General features: G+C 34.5%; 2 protein-coding genes across 2 annotated transcripts; both read right to left on the bottom strand.

Annotated features, from left to right (window-relative positions):
• Window positions 1-218: 218 nt before the first annotated feature.
• Window positions 219-1,292, bottom strand: LOC145953557 (uncharacterized). The gene has a single exon (XM_083067533.1). It carries the CDS (start codon window positions 1,290-1,292, stop codon window positions 219-221), a length of 1,074 nt encoding a protein of 357 aa, XP_082923659.1.
• Window positions 1,293-13,191: 11,899 nt separating this feature from the next.
• LOC109801209 (uncharacterized) lies at window positions 13,192-18,153 on the bottom strand. The gene is made up of 12 exons (XM_020362222.3): window positions 17,973-18,153; window positions 17,469-17,553; window positions 17,268-17,319; window positions 17,158-17,178; window positions 17,015-17,068; window positions 16,316-16,366; window positions 15,690-15,752; window positions 15,066-15,131; window positions 14,852-14,890; window positions 14,582-14,704; window positions 14,382-14,474; window positions 13,192-13,795 (listed from the first exon to the last, which is right to left on the bottom strand). Exons 1-12 carry the CDS (start codon window positions 18,058-18,060, stop codon window positions 13,436-13,438), a joined length of 1,095 nt encoding a protein of 364 aa, XP_020217811.1. The 5' UTR covers window positions 18,061-18,153; the 3' UTR covers window positions 13,192-13,435.

Below are 18,153 nucleotides of genomic sequence, written 5' to 3'. Positions count from 1 at the left end.
CAACGTGCAATGTTGAGATCTTGTTGAAACTAACCCCATCCAATTTTGGTCTTGTCCAAGTCTCCTCAGCAAACCTATTGCTAAAATAGTTTCTCACCTCCTCCTTTATTTGTCCTGGGTCCTCCACCCATCTGTTACCAATCTGCAATCCCACTAGTCCGTTCTTTCTCCTTCTCCAGTTGACCATCATATGGTAGTATCTAGTGTTTTGGTCCCCATCAATAAGCCATTGACCTTGCATTTTGCTTTAGCAATGATTCATTCATATTAGCCAATTGCCAGAATCTTTGTTGTAGTTCCTGCTTCTCATTAACATCTGTTTCCTGCAATGGTCCTGCCTCTTCTTTCTTGTCCAAACTATTTATCCTTTCCTCCACCTGTTGTATTCTTAGTTGTAGGTTGCCAAGATTTGTCTCCTTCCAGCTCTTAATCTCCCTTTTCAAGAATTTCAATTTTTCTTTTAGTCTGAAAGCAGCCCAACCTCCCACCATATTTGTTTCCCATACTTTTTGAACCAACTCTTGGAAGCCTTCATCTTGAAGCCAACAATCAACTATGCGAAAAGGTCTAGGTCCCCAATCTTGAGCTACATCTTTAAGAATAATAGGGCAGTGGTCCGACACATTCCTTCCTAGGATGTATTGTGTAGACCCCGGCCATTGTGTCACCCATTCCGGTGAAACTAAGAACCGATCAAGCTTACTTCTCGCTGTGCCGTTTGACTTGTACCAGGTAAAGGACCGTCCTACTGTCCTGACTTCTTCCAGATCCATATCTGCTATAAACTCATTGAACTCTATACTTTGACTCCTTCTGCTTACACCCCTTATTCCTTGCCTCTCTATATCTCTTCTTACTTCATTAAAGTCCCCAGCCACGAGCCACCTGCTAATATTGCTCACTGATCTGATTCCCTTGATTTCATTCCACATATTTCTTTTCTCTGTTAAGTCACAGGGTGAGTATACATTAACAATCACAATGCTTATATCCCCCTCCTTCCATACACCCTGTACCCCAAGATATCGCACCCCTCTAAACACTCTTTCTAATCTAAAGCATTCCTTACTCCATGCACACACCATACCACCCGCAGCTTGCACTGCTGGAACTTCGACATACTCAACCTCCGAGTCGCCCCATATAGTTTGTATCATTAATTTGCTTATTATCTCCATTTTTGTCTCTTGTAGACAAATAAATTGTGCCTGCTCATCAGTGATCACCTTCCTTATGTACCTCCACTTTACTCGCCTCCCTAGGCCCCTAACGTTGTATGAGATGACTTTCATTGATACTTCGTATGAGCCCCTTCGCTTGTCTGTTGTCGCAGATTACCCTGTTGATCCCTCTCTTCCATGTTCTTCATCCTCTGCAAGATTTCTTCCTCATTTCCCTTGTGGGTCACACCTAATTTCACCCCAATGTCCCACAAAGTTTGTGTCTCCAAATCAACTCTCCTTAGCCAGTTCGTATCACTGTAGTTCTGTACATTAACATCTACTAGAGAATATGTGCTTATACTCCCTTCCCCCACCACTTTGTTGATTTTGTTTTGCCTCTTGCAGTATGTGGCCTTAGGTAGTTGGTGGGTTTTTGCAGCTTGTTTGTTTCCACCTGTGTAATCGACTTCGTTGCTTGGTTGTTGGGTTACTCCACATCCTTTGATGCTCCCCTCCTGGACGGCCTTCGGGAAATTTCCAGGCATTGTGTACGTAATTACTGGCACCTCGTACAGTGTATCTACGTTTATCTCCTTCGCAGCCTTTTGCTCTAACCTCCCCCTCTTCCCAGCTTTTGACCCGTTTTTAGTGATTTGTTGGTCTTCCCTTGTTTGGTTTTCTACATTCACCTTGTTAGGCCAACTTTTAACCACAAATGATCCAGTTTTTTGGACTGTTTCCTGCTCGTCCTGTTCAACATTTTCCAAATCTTTGACTTTGTCAGGGCCATTTATTTGTTGTTTTTCTTTTCCCACATTCTCAGTCTGAATTACCAGCAAATCCCCATTTTGATCCGCCATCTCCCTATTCTGAATTGCTAGTCCTTTGTCTGACACACTCGTGTACTGGCCGCCCCTTTGCGTAGAAATATCTGCCAGTTCTCCATTAGTTGTTTGGTTAATGCTATTATCCACCGTGTTATCATTCAAATTTTCCCTCCCTTCTCCGATTTGTCCTTCACCCTTCTCTTCCGTTTGAACCTCCTCTTCCACCATTGCTTGTACTGACTCAGCCACATGGGACACTTTCTCGTAGCCATCCGTTGAACACTCTGATCCAGATGATTGCAACCATAGCCCTACTTCACTCAACATGGATGGCACCTCTGAATCGGTGAAGTTATTCCGTAAGAACCAGCAGTTGCACCCCGTCCGCTTGCTAACCACCTCCTCTACCAGTCTTATTTGCCTTCTCTCCCCATTAATCTTTACCAATTTATGGGAATTAATGAACCGGGCCGATCCTGTCCTGATTAGGACCCTTGCAGAGTTTACCTCATTCAGTTCAAGTGTATCTCTATGTATACCCACCAATGTTCCTAGTTCACCTACTACCTGGCCAAGACATTCCTCATTCCATAGTTGAAGTGGGACACCATAACACCGGACCCACACCATCCTATTCCCAGTCGAAACTGACTGTGACCACTTCACAACCTTGTTGAAGATAACATTTAGTACATCACTTTTGTCACTGATTCTCTCCTTCATGGTTTCTTCTTCTAACCCCGAAATTAGAACCATATCATCCACCCAATACTTCAGCTTTAGATCAGTATTATCATACAGAAAACCTGCCTCGCCAATATTGTCAATTAAAGTAAGATCCTTCAAGTACCCCACCCATGTATTCTGGAGTTTGTTCAAGTTAGTCTCAACAGCTTGTATTGTTTGACCTTCCCATCTTTCCTCTTCATCCTGGTGCTCCCCTTTATCTTTCCTCCTCCATACTACCTCCCTTTTGACTTGTTGTCCCCTTGTGACTTGTGCGTATGTAAGACATCTTTGTTCACTGTACTGGTTTGCAATTTGTTTCTCCTCCTGCGCACCTTTTATCCCTCCCTTTAGCATTGTTTCCAACTTCTTTCCTTCCCCTCTCTTGTACTTAGGTATATTCACATGCATCTTTGTATTCCCAATCCAGATTTGGTCTAGTTTTTTCTCCAGATCTTTCGCGTTCAATACTCCAACGTATCTTACGAACCCGTACCTTTGACCGCTTCTATTCCTTTTCCTTGCAATGAACACTTCCCATACTCGCCCCCATTTCTGGAATATCCTCCATAAGTCTTGTTCCATGAAACTTTCAGGAAACCTTGAAAAGAAGAAAGTTGTTACTTCTGCTCCATTTGGTCCTCTGTGATATTGCTTATGCCCCTCCCAGATTCCCTCACATCCCTTCCCTTCCGTGGTACCACCTCTCATGATGTTGCAACTGTACTTGTTGCTCTTTGCTCTTTGCGTCAACCCAGGCTCAAGAGGATTTACTTGGCTAACATTAATGCACTAAAGGATAAAGTGAGGAAATAGTGAAAATACCTTCACCACAAGGAGGCTTCCTAGTAGTTGAAATACTCGAGGGCGACCTGGAGGACGGCGGGGTCGAGCTCCCAGGCACGGAGGACTACGACGGGGTGGAGATTGACGAGGAGGTGGGCGGCGCTGCTGCCGCCAAAGCCGAGGTGGGCGGCGCTCTGATCCAGCGGATCACCCAGCGACTTAGGATAGCGGTCTTGATGAGGCCGCCGGAGGCGGCACCGGAGGAGACCAAGGCGAGCTGGCGGCCGCGGTAGCCGACGGAGACGGCGAGGGAGTCGTAGGAGAGGGAGAAGAAGTCTCGGTTGCGGATCTTGACGGTGACGGAGAAGGAGAGGTCGAGAATGGGCCTCGGGTTGGTTCGGACCCCGATGCGGTTGAGTCGGATCCGGACGAGGCGGATCTCCGGGTCGGAGGGGTAGAGGAGGAAGGCGGCGGCGAGGAGGAGGAAGAGGAAGAGCGCGGCAGAGTAGAGGATGCAGCGGCGGCGGCGGTTCCTAAACCCTACCCTTACGCAACTAATTTCTGGCAGCGTCTCGTTATTTCCCTCAACAATGTTGTTGCCCCTCTCAACCTTCTCTCTCTTTCTCTCAACGTCTCCTAGCCTTCTCTCTTTCTCTTTCTCTCGTTATTTCTTTCTCTTGTTCCCTCTCTTTCTCTCAACGTCTCTCTTTCTCTCTCGCTCTTGGGCTGTAGAGGGTGGTGGGTGGTGTGGTGTGGTGGGTGTGGGTGGGTGTGGGTGGTGAGGAGGTCAGATTCGGGCTATCAGAGGGTGGTGGTTGTGGTTGTGGGTGGCGAGGGGTCGGATTCGGGCCGCGGAGGGTGGTGGGTGGGTGTGGGTGTGGGTGTAGGTGATGGGGAGGTCAGGTTCTGGCTGTCGGAGGGTGGTGGTTGTGGCTGTGGGTGGCAGGGAGGTTGGCTTCGGGCTACGGAGGGTGGCGGCCGCTTGACAGGTAAACGTATTTTAATAGTATATGTCTATTTTAAATTGAAAATTGATATAATTAATTAATTTGTTAAGATGTTATCATGGATTATTTTAAATGACAAGTAAAATGAGAAAGAAGAATAAGCTTCTTGGAATGTTAATTAATAAATATAAATCATTTTTTTTTTCATGAAAAATAGTTTAATATACATTTTTAATGTATTTTCATTTTGATATTAATTACGAATATTTATTAGTCCATATTGGTTTAATAACCCTAAATTTATATAAAAATCAAAATTATGCTAAAAACTAATGTTTTTATATTGTTGAATAAATAAATAAAATGGCGTAGTAGTAGTAGTAGTATTAAAAGTCATGAATTAGTGAGTAATTGTACTAGTGTAGTAAAAAGTCATTAATTAGAGTTGAGACGGAATTTGAGGATTTTAGACTTAAGATTGGAAGTGGGAACGTCTTAATTGTAATTTGAATATTAACGAAAGTGTTGAAGTTGATAGGATTAGAATAAAGAAGAATTTGAAGTTGTCTGTGAAAAAAATGGAAGTAGCCTAAAATAGTAAAATTGGAGGAGGAGTGAATGGAGCAAACATAATTAAGGGCAGTTGGTTTTGGTGTCTAATCAGAATAGCGAGAGCATTTAAGGCGGTGGGCCAGGGCGCACCTGAAGACTGCCCCTACATCAACGGCTGATGGGAAATGTGAATGGTGGGGACGGCATCATGGCCATTTGTTTTACGCATCACTTGTTGTCCAAATCAACAGAGCGAGGGGCATGATTAGAGCCAAACCGATAAGCTTTTCATTATTTATCTTGTCCCTCAATCCTCATTGGGTTTGGGTCCGCATAATTAACGATAACGAGGGCATCCCCTAGCATTAGCAACATTCAACTCAACAACGTCATTTTCTTGATCTTTTTCCCTCCCAACAACAATATTAATTTTTGTAAAGCGTATGGGTTATCCGTTGAAGGCAATTGAAGAGAGGAGAGGAGAGAAGGAAGAGTTATGTTGACGTGGGAAAGGGAAGTCACGTGGTGGCATGACACGTGCTGCAACCAGCCACGTGGGGCCCCTTCCCGGACAAATTCGTGGGTGTCGCCCTGTCCCTTGGCGCACCAACACCTTCCTCCTCACAATCATTTGAACTCCTTCAATTTCATTATTTTGTACTATTTCCCATCATCACTCTCTCGCCCCACGCCACCATTACAATTTACAACCAAATACCCTAAATATAAAATCTATTAATGATATTCTCAAGCAACTAGTTAAATAGTAAAAATAATAATAATACTAAAACTTTTTAAAGCTTGTTTTAGTAAATTATAAATTTTAATTGACACAAAAAAATGTAACATATATGTAATAATAAACGATGTGACTATCATACAGTGTCATTAATATAAATTAAAACACATTTTAGGAATATTCTTCGACCAAATGCGTTGAACTCTGGGACTACATCAGTCATAAGAGTTAAAAAAAAACAATGAGAAAAGCACATTTTTTTTATTTATTAAAGTTTAAAAAATATATATTGTAATTAACTTAATACTTTTTTTATTAATTTGTTTTCACTTTTATTTTCTTAACCTCACGTTATTTAAAGATTGTCAAGATGATGGCAATATTAATGGTAATTCTTTCATTCCATGTTTCATGCTTTTGTAAAAGAAAAAAAAAAAAACAGATAGTTTCGAAAGTATTGTTGATGGTGTTTGAGTTTCGCATCAATAGTACGAGTAGTGAAATATTTATCAGATACATGTGTACTAAAGAATAACAAACATTTATGACAATGCATGCATGTAAATTTTATGCTTTGTAAAATGTATATAAATTTAGTGCGAGTAAATGTGTTCTTTTTTCGTACATTTTATTTGTGTTTTTTTCTTCTTCTTTAAATTTGGGATGGAAACAAGCATCAAATAAATGCGTAGACGTCGACAGAATTTAGGCAGACTCAATGAACTAATTAAAAAGGAAAGAATATATGATATTTTTAGGCGCAAGTGTATTGCACGTTATATATTAATTAAATAATTGTCAAAAAGTGGATACAATATTTTTTACAACAAGGTTGTGGGGCGAGGGAGTTGTGTCTATATTTATGCTCAAACGCAAATTAGATAGAAACACCATGTGATTAAATGAGATAATCCCGAAACAAAGGATTGATGGCAAAATTATACTGCTATTCTTTTTTCATCACCATGGTTTATAACAATTTTCTTTAATATTTTGATAAATATTAAATAAATGAACATTATTTTAATATGATTTTTCTGCATTCGGAATAACATTATACTAGTACGTTAGAGTTAAGTATTTACCACAAAAATAAATCAATATTATAAATAAATAAAAAAGGAGTTAGTTTTGATGACATAAAATTTATGTTATTAGATAGCTTTTTTTTTAATGATTCATTGGTTATGGAAGCGAAAAATTATGATGATCTATATGTCCTTTCAATAAAAGGAAATGGAAATTGGAAAGTCTTTATAAAAGAAGAACACCAAAAGGAATCAAGAACTCATTCTTGTATTTATTCACAGTGTCATTTATCTTTTGAAAGAAAAAAAAAAAAAAAAAAAAAAAAAAACTTAATACGAATAGGACGTCTTGTCAATTGTCATCAGGCACCCAATAATGAAACTCACTGTTTGACGACAATTGAATTATGGGCCCAATCCTTTTTGTTGGGTCCGTTCATCACGTGATTCGCGCGTGAAGCCCGGACCCTGATGTTCATTCATTGGCACTGTGTTTGGACTTTGGAGATATATGCGGAGATCCCTGAAATTACCATGTTGCCCTCATCTCTGACTTTGTATAATGCTTTATTGGTTTTGGTGTTAAATGATTGGTAATTTATTTCTCTCACACGTGGGACCTCGCACACGCGCGCAGACACACCCTAACTGATTAGACTTCACACCTCACTTAGTCTCCTTTCGATTTTATCTGCCCTACCAATCACGCTACACCTTTCACTTTCTTTTCTCACACCCATCGTAAATTATTGCTATTCATACCATTATAAATACGATACTCATAATATAATTTGTATGAATTATTATGGACTATTTCTATTGTTTTACGTGCAATTCTCTTTTCACCACAAAAAAATTAAAATGTAATTCTCTCTTTAAGCTCGAAACTTTCTTGAATTGAGCGTTTCAAGTTTCAACCTAACTCCTTTTCTTTCCAACATCATGAAAATCATGATTCGAGCATTCAGAATAAGGACTCAATAACTCGAATTTCATCAACTCAGCACCAATCGCGATGCAACCATGCAACCCAATTATGTCTTGTCCCTTTCTTAACTTAGACATCTTCACATTATTAACAACAATAATATGAAATAATGACAAGGGAAAAAAAATAATGCTAGTTGTTTTAATGTAAGAGGTTTTATGTTGTGATAGCGCGAATTTGAAGTTTTGTTTATAAATTAAATATTATTTCTTTAAATTCATTATTATAATATAAAAGTAGTTGGTAAAGTAAGGTATGCTTGATTGTAGATATATTAGGCTGATTCGGCTTTATAAGCTCTTTGTTTTTAGTTTTTTTTTTTTTATAAGAATTTTACTATTAAAATGTTAACAAGTATAATAAAAAAAAAAGTTTTATTTAAATAAATTAAACAATCATTTTAGTCCATGAAGTATTACGCTATTCCCTATTTAATCTCTAAAGAAATAAATTACATAATTAACTCTTCATGTATTAAATATACATTGATTTACTTCTTGAGTTGGAATATTTTATTAAAAAAGGATTAATTTGAGGTTTTTTTTTACATATTTTAAAGACTAATTAATATGATTTTTAATACTTAATAATTATCTACCATAGGGACCATTGAAGAGAGAAAATAATATTTTAGGGATGAAATTGTGAGTTTACTCTTTTTATCTCCATAATAAATTCCGGCCAACTTAGTTTTCATATTGTAGGGATGCAATCTATTTGTGCATGCGTTGTATTATTTTCTTTTTTAAAAAATATGTAGTACTAGTATTCAAAATGGCATAGATACGCAATATGCATTATCATAGTATTTTTAAATTTTTAACTGGAAATATTATTCACTAGCAAAAAGATACAATATATAAAATACAATACCAATTACTGAAACTAATTGATGGTGTTAATGACAATCATCAAAATGAATAAACCACTTAACTAATTTTAATTGAAAACAATATATGACGAATATTTATCACATTATATTCATATTTTGTTTTTCATCATTTTGTTATCATGACAAAAGAGATATAAAAGAGACGATAAGAAAGAGAGATAATTAAAGAGAAATGTTGTGTTCTCCAAATGCATTTGTCTGAAATATCTTCCGATCAATTAAAAAATTATATTTGTCGATAATTTTATAATAAAATATTGTAAATGAATTTTCGGACGCCGAAGGATTTCTCTATGAGAAAACGATCCCAGCAATTTAAATAACGGTATAATTGTTGTCAAGGAAAGATGTCAATTGACTTGGGCCAACCAAATCCCAATAAGGAGTGTCAACTTAGATTATCATGAATATATATCTCTAAGGGCCAAAAATTTGTGGTTATTCATCATAAAAATATCGCAATCTAGTCAGCATCTTCAACGACTATGTATGGACACCAATTACAAGGTTTTTACAAGTATGACTTGTTTAATTAATGGTTATATTCGTTGTCAAAGATCACCACGCTTCAACAATCAATAGATTACACCAACGACCACCCTAAAATCATTATATAACTTATCATCTCATTTTCTCTTTTGGAAAATATAATTATTTGAGTGGAATAAGTTGAGAAGTGGAGTAATGATGTTTGTTTTCCCTCCTCCCTTTTGGAAACAGATGATGGTGCTTATTTCATAATTGTCTGCCTTGCCTTCGTAGAGATTTTACCATCTTCTCAATTTCAAGTACGAATTCGATGCTTAACTATGCTGTTGTTAATATTATGAGATAATTTAAAAGAGATGTTATAAAAAAAGAGTTACATTTTTCATCAAAGTTGTCATTAATGATGGGCCAACATCAAAAAGAGGTTATATTTAATTAAATATTATTAAAAGAAAGTTAAGTGTGTTGCATGGTTGATTGCAAAGGCAATGTTGTCCATGTCTTTCTCACCTCGAGGTGTGAGTAACCCACATGGATCCTACTTGTCGCACAATTTTCCATGTCCAACTGGTGCCAACGGACAGTGAAGCACACGTGTAGAATGTCTATCGCACGTGTACTTTTGCTTCAAATTATTCTTTTCAATTGCATCTTATAAAACTAATATAAGTCTTTTAAATTACTAATTACTATATCTTTAAACATAATCACACAATATTCTAAAATAAACTATCAATGGTTAATTATATTTGGGTGATATTATTATAAGATCAAACATTATTTTAATATTGATAATATTTAAAAACAGTTTTGGCTTGATCCAGTCAACGGTCAAAGACAGTTTCCCTATAATCACGATTCTCACTATATCTTGGTTTTCTTATAATGGTAACACGAATCAAGACCCCTTTCCCTCAAGCTTCCTTCCACTTTCTTAACCTCCTCCAGCTGTCTTAGATTGTGTGATTCTCCACACGTGCACGTGCACGTGCCACCACCTTCAAGGGACACTTCCACACCCAACTTGTAGTACTTCTTAGTATTTGTATGAGAGGTTAGCATTTTATAAACGTGGCCATGTGACCATGTGAGCTGTTAATCATGTGATTAACGGTTAATGAATCATGTAATTGGTTGGGTTATATTGTTAATCTATGGTTCAGTTCCTGTTGCTTTGCACGTGCGCTCTCTTTCTCGTACCCTGGAGTTATAAACAAACGTGTGTGTGCCCCAAATGCCTACCCCTAAAAAATTACATGGGTATAGATTGAAGGGTATTATCAAAAAATCACATGATCAATGGAATGGTATTTGTTTTTTATTCCTTAAATTAAGATATTAAAAGCTAAAAACTAATTCTTATGTTTATTTAAAAGAGAGAATTTTTCTAGCAAATGTATTTCTTCTATAGTAGTACATACTTAGAAGAGATTGAAGTCTTGATGATATACTTAAGTTAAGATTAATTAGTAACTGTCCATACTTTATTATTGGTAATTGATTAAAGCATGCTTTGGTGGTTGTGGGTAGTATTTAAAAATGGAGGAATAGCAGAGAATATGCATTATGGCACATGATGGTGCAATGATTATTTATAAATCTCACGATCTCGGGGTAGCTCATTTCTTTATTTGTTGCTTACATTAACCCAATCATTTCGTTTGCGGATTCTTGAAATGATGAAAGGTTTCAAAGTAAGCATGAAAGAATGATTATAATTATGATTATTATATAGTACTATAATGAATGAATTCGTTTTCCCTTGGAAGATTTCTTAAAATTCAACGATGATCCATTCCACGAGAAATTAGTAAAGAAAGATGGTGGCTTGTTGAGAGCATGAGAGGGCCACCCTGTTTCTTTAAATAATACATAACACAGGTTGCCTATTTCAAGGTCTGTCCCCTACTCTCCAAAAATACTGAGCAATTTCCGAACCTTTTTCTTGCTGTAAACATGCTCTACTTCCATTCTCATATTTTTATGTCCACTTCATTCATTAAATTCCTTCACTTTTATTAATTAAAATTTAACATCAAACATTATTTTCTTTCTATTTTATATCATTTTATACAGACTTACATTGAGATTAGTTAAATGATTCATATTTTCATTAAAAAAGATTAATGATTGAGTCGGATCTTACATATGATCTACTTATCCTAATCTAATTGTTTTGAAACAATTTTTATTATTATCATATTTTAGATATGTATTGATTGGGGCTCAATTGCTTATTTGCATTGGATAACTTTGGGTCAAAAACAGGGTCAACAAAATAAATACGAATATCTACAATTCATATTAAAAAAAAAAAAGAATAGCATAAATACAAGTATACAACAGAAAACAAAATCAAAACCCAAAAAAAGAGCAAAGAGAAACATGCTTATTATAATTAATTTCATGAGCTTTTTAGTTACTAATTCCAGGTTTTAATCATGTAAACAAGTGAGTCACTACTTCCAGGTTTTAGTCATGTAAAAATATTCTTTGGATTTCATCGCTAAAAAAATTAAAATAATTACTATTATGTGTCACACATTTATTGCTTCGCGCTTAACAAAAGACGAATTTTTTTCGTTGTTAAGATGCTTCTCCTCTAAAAAATAATTTTAAATTCTTAAAATAAATATTACTTCTTCATCTTAAAATAGTTAATAGAACAAAAATGGTAATTTTAAATTTTGGACAGATGAAAATTAAAGAACTTTTTTTTTATAAGAATTTAAAAAAATTCATTTTACAAGATTAAAAAATAATTTCAAACATTAGAAGAAGAAAAATAAAAAATAATTTTATAAAGATGAAAATTAAAACATATTTAAGTGAGAAATAAATTATTATAATTAATTTGGGTCAACTTGGAATTATGGACAAAAGGAGTTTTGGGTTAGCCTTTTCAAAGAATTGAAGCCCAACATAAGGAGAAACGGCGAGTGTTGTTCATCCACCGGAGTAGAGTCAATTCCAACTAATAAGCTAACCAAGGCATCAATCTAAAAGCAATTTTGGGTCTACCTTCTTTGATTCCGATCGCCAATTGCTAAATGTATTTCTTTCGCATTTTCAATATATTTTTTTTAAATTTATTTTTCTTTGAAAAAACATATTTTTACCGATAAATAAATGCTACTAAAATTACTTTCCAGAATATATTTAACACATTTAAAAAATTATTTGCGAAAACAAAATTGGGTTGTCTAAGGATGTCACAATTAAGGCAAAATGTTATCAATTTAGGCACAATTTAACCATGTACAACCTTAGGTCCAATAAACATTGCTCTTAGACGTCCTTAATTTTGCACTCGAAAAGTAATTTTTGAAATATGTTAAACACGATTAAAAAATTCAACAGAATTGAAATAATATACGTAAGCTCATAGGTTCGAACTCTATTGCTACTTGTAATTTTTACAGATAAAAAAGATATTCCAAAAATTAATTTGTGAAATGTTATTATTAAGAATATGTATTGAAAATTTGTTTTTAAAAAAATATTTTAAGAAAATAAAAATACAAAAGAGGAGTGGTTTAAGTACTATTAAAAGTCCATAATTGTCTTTGGATAAATTTTTTTTTATCCTATAATTTCATTTACTTTACTTTTTAATCTCTATAAATAAAAATAAAATTTTAATTTCTATATTTATAATTTTTAATGTTTTTTAATTTCTACTATTAATTTCTTTATAACATCATTTTCGTGTAAGTGATTGAATTATTTTTGCAAGCCAATTCATAAAATAAAATAAAAAATAATAAAACATTAAATCGGCAAAATTCTAATTACTCTTTTATTTGTTACTCAATTTCATAAAAAAAAATGTAGAAAAAAATTTGTAAGTAAATCAAATAAAGATTGCCTAAATACATCCATTTGAGAATAGAAAATGAGGTAATTATTTTGGCCCTTATTCCAATTTCTTGGAGGGCTTAAGGTGCTCCCAAGATTATTGGCAACAGAATTTCACTCTCTTTCTCTTGCAAATTTGGAAAGAAAAAAAAAAATACTCTCATTCGTCTTGTACTCTCACTAAATAAACATAAAGTAAAGTAAAAATCAGTCAAATAAAATTGAGTGTTCACATAAATTAGCAGGAACCTAAGCCTTTCAAGTGAAGAATATTCTTTGATGTCTGTGATGAACTAATATATAAACATATATCACACTCTTATGGTGTGTCTATATAATTTGATGCAACTACTGAACTACATATTTTGATCCATCCAAATACATTTCTGCTCAATTTAATAAATTTAGTTTAACAATGAAGTACAACATGATGATTTCTTTTATGTAGATTCCTCTTCATTAATGCCAATCACTTCAGCAATGAAAGCCTTGAATGGTGCAGACCACCAATATGACAAAGATCCATCAAGTAATGGAGTGGTTGATGGTTCTATCTCCACCATTTGAGATTGTTCCATCGTGTTGCTTGGAATAACTTTACGATTACTTTCTCTCCTCCTGAGCCTACCTTTATTGGTGCTATCTTTTGTGGATGTTTGATCCTTCAAATATGGCACTACATGCTTTTTCATGTCCTCCTGGGAGATTTCAAGATGCTTTCCTGGAACACTAATAAAGTGAACTTTGCCAGCTTCATCTAGAGTTCTTAAGCCTATCCAGTCCTCAATGTAGAGTTCTGTCTGTTAAGCAAATTAATAGAGTAAAACAAAATCAATAGGTCTATTATAGCCAGAAACTTTGCACCAAATTTTCTGATTATTTGATTTTAATGTATTATGACTTGCAAGTACATGATATAAAAAATTAACGCATTAGAAATAGATTTGATCATATATGCCAAAGCCTACAATTTCAACCATGAATTTTTTCTAAGGGATCCCATCTCCTTTATATGATTATTGCGCCTTTAACAAGATCCTTTAATAAAAGTAGTGTGTGGCCACTAATAGAGTAATTGTCGTCAATTTTAATTACATCATAGCGTAGTGGTTTAAAGCTACTAACTAATAGTAAATAATGCTAAGAAATTCATTTCAAGTGTTTCAGCCATTTCTGTTCTAAAATAGCTATTCAAAGAAAAAATATAGAAGCTGCATCTATTAGATTGAACAATGGAAATGGAAATAACATTTATGATCCAGACAAGTAACAGAATCTTAACGAAGCAACTCCATTGATAGCATTTAATAAATGTAAAGCAAAACTCCAAGTAAGAAAATTTATATCACAAGCAAAGACCCATCGAAGTTGAATTAAGGATCATACCGATTGTGGTGGTAGAACTGGCTTGAAGAAGCCATCTGGGTAATATCCAAACCAGGAAGTTTCCTTTGGTATTAAAACAGTGTCGTGCTCAAACTGTTTAATGCACAAAATAAGATGACAAATACATAAGCTTTCCTCATGAAGCCAATTAGCAATGTTCTATTCATAATCTCAACAAAAAATACCTCTAGAGGACTTACCATGATAAGTACCAAGTTCTGCAAGCTACTAAATCTTTCCTTGTAAGTGGAATTTCTTTGGTCTGGTATTTCATTATTAAGCACTGGGAGAAATCTACACTTCTCCAAATAATCAGGTATGGCCTGAAATCAAAGTTTATTTCAACGTCAAGATAAGTAATCAGGTATGGAGAAATGAATTTTTATTACTCAATTTACACTTCATAGATAAGTAAGTCTTTAGTAATTACACATTTTCTTTTGAATTATATAACTAAGTGTAGTACTCACATTTGGTAATTTAAGATATCCACTAGGAGCTAAGTGTTCCTGCAATATTTCAAAATGAAGGTACGTTAGAAACAGTAAAATGTGCATGAAAATTAGCACCAAGTACCAATATAATGAGACAATAAGTGCACCCTAATACGTTACCAATGAAAAAGGAAGGACATATGGTAAGATTAAAAGAATGTAGAGATCAGATAAAAGAGAAAATGAATACTTGAATATAGTCACTGTAAACCTCTCCCTTGATGAGGTTATCTGCAAGAACGCATAAGATACCTGACTGTTGAAACAAAACACAATTCAAAAAAATTAGAACTAGGCAAAATAGAACTTTAATATAGATTGAATTCTTCTAATATAATCTTCTCCACAAACTGACACCATGAACAATATTTTTCAAACATCGCATCAAAGTTAGGCCTGCTATATGTTCCAAACAAAGCATACCTAAATAGTGAATCTAAAGTACTTTGTGCAAGATAGGAGTGAACATAAATGGAAATGAAATGAGAAAAATGCACGAGTTTTAATAATTTTATTTGATAATACTCTACAAGATTAAACTTGATAAATAGTTTCACTCTCTTTCATGATATAAAAAAATATGGAAAGAAATATTGGAAAATAAAAAGACCTGAGTCAGTTGGGATGAAGAAAAGTAAAGAGTTTATAAATCGAGTTGTTGTGCCTAGAAAATGTTACAAGTCTATTGAAGAGGTGATTGATTCAATGGCGTGATGTTAGCACAAAATTGATAATATAACATGGTATTTCCAAAATCTATATACTAGACTTAAATTATGAAGGCATCGCATAGGAAAGCCACAATGATACTCACACCACATAGGGGAACTGAAGCAGTACCAGCATGAGGGCCTGCTAAAGAGATAAAGTTTTTAATCTGTTCCAAAAATAAGAAGTAAGAAAATATCATGAATAAGTTAACAAGAATATGGAAATATAGAGACAAAATACATAGAAAAGAACAATACCAAGAGAGATAGAAAGGAATACTCACACATGCAATGACAAGCAGAACCAGAAGAAGGAACTAAAAGCTCGTGAATAGCATTTCCATTTCTTATATCAATAAAAGAATAGTATTTCCAAATTCCAATTCCAATTCCATTAATAAAAAACAATGAAACATGAAAACTACATGGTTAAAAAAAATGAAAAGCTATAGTTATAAATGGAAAAAGGCATGCATGCACATATATAAAATATTATCAATTTGTCAAAACCAATTCTCTTAATTTTCCTGGCACTGATCACCTTCTTCTTCTCTTTTAATTCTTTCAAGTGAATCTGTCAGTTAATTTCAGTTATTGCCTCCAATTATGAATGAATGAGACTCTAGTTGATATTTCACAAAAACCGTTATTCTCTAGTGCATATCCGATTATTTAGATATGTACAAGTATAATAATAAATGGAATATGTAGAAAAATTATAGATTCTTACAGGAGGTCCTCCTTCACAAAATTCCACCACGCCTCGACCAATTAAATTTCCCTATAAGATGAGAAATTCAAGAATGAAGCACAAAAGATCTAAAAATATATACATAAAATAAGCATATGCGAGATGAATTATGTAATTAAGTTACCAATTAATTAACATTTCTTTCCTAACTAAAAAGAAAGAAAGAAAGGAGATTAGACATCTGCCTCAATAGTAAAGAATAAAGTGAAGATATCTTCTCCAATTTGCCAAGGGTTATGCAAGCCTTTACAGCTGACAATAAAAGGCATTTTCTTTATCAAGCAAGCCTTAAGAAGAGACACAACTATCTCAAGGCTGTAACTACAAGGCATTAAAGAATGGAAGTCACTAAAACAAACAAATATTCACAAGAAGAATATACTTATGAATCTAAATGGTGACAAAGATAATGTATGTAATCTCACTGGATGACCTTAAAATTTAATACAGCTTACGAAACTTTATTCAACATCAGTTTTTAACACAAATGAACATAGTTCTATCCACATAATTTCTTTACTTTGTTGATGACCTCTAAGGTTTTTTATTTTATTTTATTTTATTTATAAATTTTGTAATGATTAAAGGCTTTCTTATAGTGCAATAATCAGCACCCACTTGCACTCTGCAGCAACAGCAAAAGTCTTAATGAAGAAAATCCCAATTTTCATGCTTTACCTGGGAAAGTCCAACGACGTTGTATCCTTCCTTCAATTCTTTCATTTGCTTCACCTGTACATGGTGGGAAATGGAGTAGCAAGTTTAAATTCAAAAGCCTAGTAGAAAATGTCACCACAACACAGCAACAATCCTTTTATCACCTTTTCACAAACAATCTCAGTCTGCAGACATGTAAAACAAAACAAGTTAGAAATAGTCAATACTGACAAAACCATCTGCACAGCAAAAATCCTTCTGACCTATATATTACCTGCTCTTTCAAAGACAAAAACCATGAATCCCATGATCCATTTCCAACCTCACTGAAGAAATAGGGAAACTTTATTAGTCATGAAAACGACGTTACAACACCTATTTTCAGAGTATAATATAACAAAAGCTAGAGAAAATAGTAGAAAATAATTCCTTAATATATGCTAAGAAAATTAATAGAAAAGTTATGCAAACATACACACAATATCCTTCAGCACCGGAGAAGCTGCTCAATTTCTGTGTGAATCTTTTCACACCACGGTTAGAGCACTGATCCCCAATTCCTGCCACCAAGAATCATTATAATCTATAATTCTAGTAAAAAATATGACAAACCAAAAACAGAATTCAAGTACAACCAGACAATTCAGAATTAAAAAAAAATCCAAAATATAAGGGCATGGAAGTTACAGATTGCAACATGTTGCATTCATCTGAAATTGGAAGCAGACGTGGCACCAGAAATGAATCAGGTTAGTGGTTACCCTAATATATTTTGTTAAATGCAATCTACACTAGTATTTAATTAATTATAAATGGAGTGGAATGTTAGTTTCTTATTTTTGAAATATCCACTGATAAATTAGCATCTCACTGGTAAGTATCAATCAGGCACCTTCCTTGAGTGAGGAGCAAGAGAAAAAGGAGATTATAGTGGTTATAATTAAAAACAGATTGGAAAATAAAAAGGAAAAAAGATTACCATGAAGAAGAATGAAGGGTATTGAGTGTGAGAGGGAGACGATGAAGGAGAAGAAGATGAAGAGAAAGGATAGTGAAGGAAGAGCCATCACCGTAGGAACAGAACAAGTGTTTCGGTAAGACTAAGGAAAGGAAGGTGGGTATGGTACTGTAAGTCAAAGACTTCTTGTTGGGTTCATCAT

The sequence above is a fragment of the Cajanus cajan genome, chromosome 11 (assembly GCF_000230855.2).
Source record: "Cajanus cajan strain Asha chromosome 11, NIPB_CcT2T_4, whole genome shotgun sequence".
NCBI classification, from domain to species: Eukaryota; Viridiplantae; Streptophyta; class Magnoliopsida; order Fabales; family Fabaceae; genus Cajanus; species Cajanus cajan.
The sequence above is the reverse complement of the archived record's forward strand: the minus strand, read 5'-3'. Positions and strand labels throughout refer to the sequence as shown.

Excerpts from the sequence above, each read along its gene's own strand:
- LOC109801209 (XM_020362222.3), bottom strand. The coding sequence starts at position 18,060 with ATGGCTCTTCCTTCACTATCCTTTCTCTTCATCTTCTTCTCCTTCATC. Across the intron at positions 17,179-17,267 it reads TTTTGTCTTTGAAAGAGCAG|ACTGAGATTGTTTGTGAAAA; the intron begins GTAATATATAGG and ends ACATGTCTGCAG. Across the intron at positions 17,069-17,157 it reads CTGAGATTGTTTGTGAAAAG|GTGAAGCAAATGAAAGAATT; the intron begins GTGATAAAAGGA and ends CACCATGTACAG.
- LOC145953557 (XM_083067533.1), bottom strand. The coding sequence starts at position 1,292 with ATGAAAGTCATCTCATACAACGTTAGGGGCCTAGGGAGGCGAGTAAAG.